This window comes from Convolutriloba macropyga, chromosome 11 (assembly GCF_964194025.1).
Source record: "Convolutriloba macropyga chromosome 11, txConMacr16.3, whole genome shotgun sequence".
Classification (NCBI taxonomy): Eukaryota; Metazoa; Xenacoelomorpha; order Acoela; family Convolutidae; genus Convolutriloba; species Convolutriloba macropyga.
The window spans coordinates 37,083,798-37,088,091 of NC_134478.1; the positions used below are offsets into that span (position 1 = coordinate 37,083,798).

General features: G+C 36.8%; 1 protein-coding gene across 1 annotated transcript; it reads left to right on the forward strand.

The window, feature by feature from the left end:
- The first annotated feature begins 559 nt into the window (after positions 1-559).
- On the forward strand, positions 560-2,902 carry LOC142349914 (uncharacterized). The gene has a single exon (XM_075401760.1). It carries the CDS (start codon positions 625-627, stop codon positions 2,707-2,709), a length of 2,085 nt encoding a protein of 694 aa, XP_075257875.1. The 5' UTR covers positions 560-624; the 3' UTR covers positions 2,710-2,902.
- Positions 2,903-4,294: the final 1,392 nt, after the last annotated feature.

Consider the following 4,294-nt stretch of genomic DNA (forward strand, 5'->3'; position numbering starts at 1 on the left):
GATAGTAGCCCCTCTAGGCTCTCTCTAAGAAACAGAAGTACGTTATGTTCAACTACGAAATGCCATCAAAATAAATCGGACTTAAAAATGTTTTTGTACAAAAATCTTTTTTTTTTCAATATCTTCTATTCTTTCAATCCCAATCATGCTTATTGGAATCAACGGCGGCTATTTTCCGGCAATCTGCCGGGTATGTTTTGAGTTGGGGTCACAATTGAGTCGAGATTATCCATGATTTTTGGCGAAACAATTTTCGAGATCAGAAACTTGAATCCAGGATTAAGATAAAATCTTAATCCTAATCCAGAGATTTACAATTTCCTGAGCTATCTTTGCAACTTACACGCGTAATTTTTTCAGTTAAAAGATCTTGATAATAATTTGTTTCTAGAAAAAGAAATAAGAAGTGCATTGTTTTGGTAATAATGACAAAGTGAGCAAAATCTGTGAAAAAGTGAGCAAAATCGAAAAAAATTCGCTGGTGACAAAAACGTCATTATTCCACCAATATGGTTCCCGGCCCTTGAAATTGTGAAATGGGGGAATAAAACCAGTTCACTTGAACAAAATTTCTATTAATCAAAATGGAAGGCAGAGTTACTTAAATGAAATTTCAGTACCTTTATGTCCGATAAGAACTTGCAGCAAGCAAATTCTCAAAAGAAGGCCACCAAAGATCTGAAATCTACAAACATAGGAAAATCTGTACCTGAGACACCACAGGATAAAGATGCTATCAAGGATGCGGACATTCCTGAGAAAACTAACAAAGATGTTAATGGAGGTGAAACTAAACGATACAGCACAGTTAACAGCTTACCAAGAGACAGCCTCCTTAGTGTCGATGTGAACAAATCCAGTTTGGTAGATGCGCCGTCTAGTTCTGCGCAAAACCAGAATACTAGTGTTAGGAATACAGTGAGCTCAGAACCGACAAAATTAAGTTGTTCTGATTGTTCTAAATTGCTCTCGGAGAGCGGCTTTTGGGTTCGTGATCCTCGAAAATCAGGACCGGAGCAAGACTATTTTATCTGCAGTAATTGCGCGATTAAAGAGAAACATAAAGCCAAGTTACCAGGCTATGTTGACAGAAGTGAATGTAAACCACTCATCTGTTTGGCACATAAAAAATTGTGCGTCTCGTTGTATTGTGAAACGTGCCAGATACGGTTATGTCCGAGTTGCGTGGCTGATCATTCGGAGCATGCCTGTGTTGATATAGCACAAGTAGCTGACAGTTCTAAGCAGAAGGTTCAGAGTATAATGTTCCAGAATACTGAAGATCGCCGGAATCTTGAAGCAATTTCTCAAATGGCGCATGGAACCACGCAAATTTTAGACTGCCAGAATTTGCTGAGAACTAAAATGGAGATCAAAAACGTATTGCGGCATTGTTTTGAGAGTATTCTGAAAGACTTTGACAATGCTATCAACATTAGAGAATCGCTTGTAGCAGAATCTCATTTGAATATAAGGCGAAAAGTGCAAGTTATTGACGATGAAATTAGGAACCTCGATGCAAAACAAAGCGAGCTGAAAGTTCTTCTGGACCTGGCACCCGATGAGGTCGTTAAAACTGTTGAAGCTAAATCTAGAGACGGTTCTCTTTACAGACCGAGCATTGAAATTAACATGCCATATCTTAACAAAGAGTCGTCCAGAACGCAAGACATTATCAAAGATCGAGCTAAAGGATTCATGTCTCCCAAATTTAAAGAGGTCATTGACTTCTGGCTCAAACGTGAAATGCTGGCTCCAAAATTTGACATTATAAGCGTGAAAAATTCCAGGAACATAGGAATGAATGTGAGCGTGTTCAGAACCTTCCTGAGAGATGACAGACCAAGAATGAAGGCCTCTAAAACCGTGTTGTGTTTGGAAAACAATGACGGAGACTTCGACCGGGTAGAGTTGGAACTGGTACTGGCAGGTGATCATAGAAGCAAAATGGTTTCCGTCGATTGTCCGGATGGAGCAATTTACGGGTTGAGTAGTTTCACAGACGGGGTTGTGGTTGTTGTCGAACCCGATAGATGCTCGACGTTATCTGGGGTCTCGAACAACCTTTGGAGTGGAACTGCATATCTGTATGAGAACCTAGAAAAAGAGCCACAAGTTTTATCGGTTCAGAATTGTCACGGCTTTGTGAAGAAAGACAAACGTATCACTGCTTTGTGTGCTGGAAAGAAAAAGCTTAAATTCGCTCCCAAGTTGTTTCCACCGATTAAGTGCAATTACAATTTTGAGCTGCAAAATAGCACATGGGTCGCAATGCATGAAAAACCGTACGATTGCGTACAGCTTGTCGTGGCACTTTTTCAGGAAAACGTAAGGAGAAGGGAGGTTCAAAAATTGGAAATATTCCTACTCAAGTTTAACTCGGACAACTATATGCGAACAGAAATCCCCATGAGACATTGTCAAGATATAGACGATATGGCTTTTGTTGAACGTGAAGGAAAGTTGCATCTTATTTTTTGCAGATCGGTGGATCAATCGGTTTTGAAAATTGAGCTGAAGAAACCGAGTAATCCGTCTCAAATTTTAAGTTTTGGTGAACCCAAATTGTTGATCAATCCAAGGCTGAAGGTGTCAGAGCCAGTGATTAATATGGTGTTTTTCGATAATTGTTGTTTTTTCCTGACAGATGGTGGGACTTTGTTGAAAGTGAGAGGTTTCTTTGACAACCTGGTTGAGATTGGGCTCTGACTTATATCTATTTAATGCTTGATTATAATTAATTAATTAATTAATGCTACTTGATTTTTTGAATTTTGTCTTCAGTTTTGATAAAGGAATGAATTTGTACATAAGTATTGTAAATGTTGTCAATTAGCTAAATATTGATGTCAATAGTGTAGACTGTTGAACAAAGTTTAAACAAACAGAAGGTTTCACCGTTTGACTTTCTGAATTGTAGCGAGTATAGTGTTGTTCAACACGGAGGATCGGTAATGTGTGTTTGCACATATTCCAACTCCTCAAGCGAAAAAAGGAAAGATAAAAATTGAGTATCACAGATGCGTATCTTTATTTATGTCAGGAACATAGACCTGCTCCTACTTACAGAAAATGCTGACCATTAACGGTAAAAATTACAGTTCATTTAAGTTCTTTGACATTAAGTTTGCACGTTTGTTGTTTTCCCCCTCAAATTTAACCATTGATGCCTAATCAGAATAGCTGAGAAGTTGGGAGAGGGGCCAGGATTGCAAATCATTTTTTCTAAAGAGTGGAACCAAAAATTGTCTTCATAGACCGAAGGAGCAAAGAAGTCAACTTTTTTTTTAAAAAAAGCTGATAACTTTCCTTGAACATTATAAAATATGCGGCCATTTTCTCTTTAAAAAACCTTCAACGTGAATTGGAGTTCAATTTGGAACAAGTTGGTAAAAAATCTTCGTAAAAATTTAAATGCCCTTTTTCAATTCTTTATAAATTTCTTGTTTACATTTTGAATGTCGAAACAATAATTTGTGAGCGCTACTATGAAAGTGTAAATTTAATTGATAGTGACAAAATATTAGAAAAACTTCCTTTTGGGCCTAATTTGACAGTAATTTTTGATTGACTAGGTAAGAATCAGCTGTGCACCATTTTCAACCGGCATTTGGTAAATTAATTTGATACGGTTGCAAATTGTCATACCACTGGCAAAGACAACAAGTTAAAAAATACGGCTTACGCGAGACTGTCAGTAGTACATAATGTTCCAACATTCGTCTCCTGTCTCTCAAAAACTTCTCTGAGACGAAAAGCTCTTTTGTTTATCAATTTATCGAAGTCTAACTGAACGATTTTTTCCGGAGCAACCTTGAGTTTGAACCGCCATGTTATAATTTTAGCAGATGAAACCAATTGTGTTTTCACTTATTTGTTAACATAACACAGATTTTCACAGAAATTTCAAGGTTGAAAAGTGCACCAGTTGAAATTTTTTATTTAACTGATGAAATGTAATCGAAAATAAGAGTCAATTACTATATCATGTTTTTTCTTCCTGACAAGAAGCTAATTTCAAGTTGTTTTAATTGCAGGTGTCTTTATTGGCAATATATTAAATTTTGTAGAATTTAAAGGAAACAGACAAAGATTTTACTTCTTTTCAATGTTTACGTTACAAAACGAAGAACAGTTGAAATTTTTCTGACCGAAAAAGTGACCTTTTTGTACATTAATTAGCACACGCTGGTTGATTCTTGTTTATAGTTGCTTCTTTTTCCAATCAATTTGGATAAATGGGAGAAAGTATGTTTGAACCTAAAAACAAACGTCAGTTGAGAAGAAGGCAGCT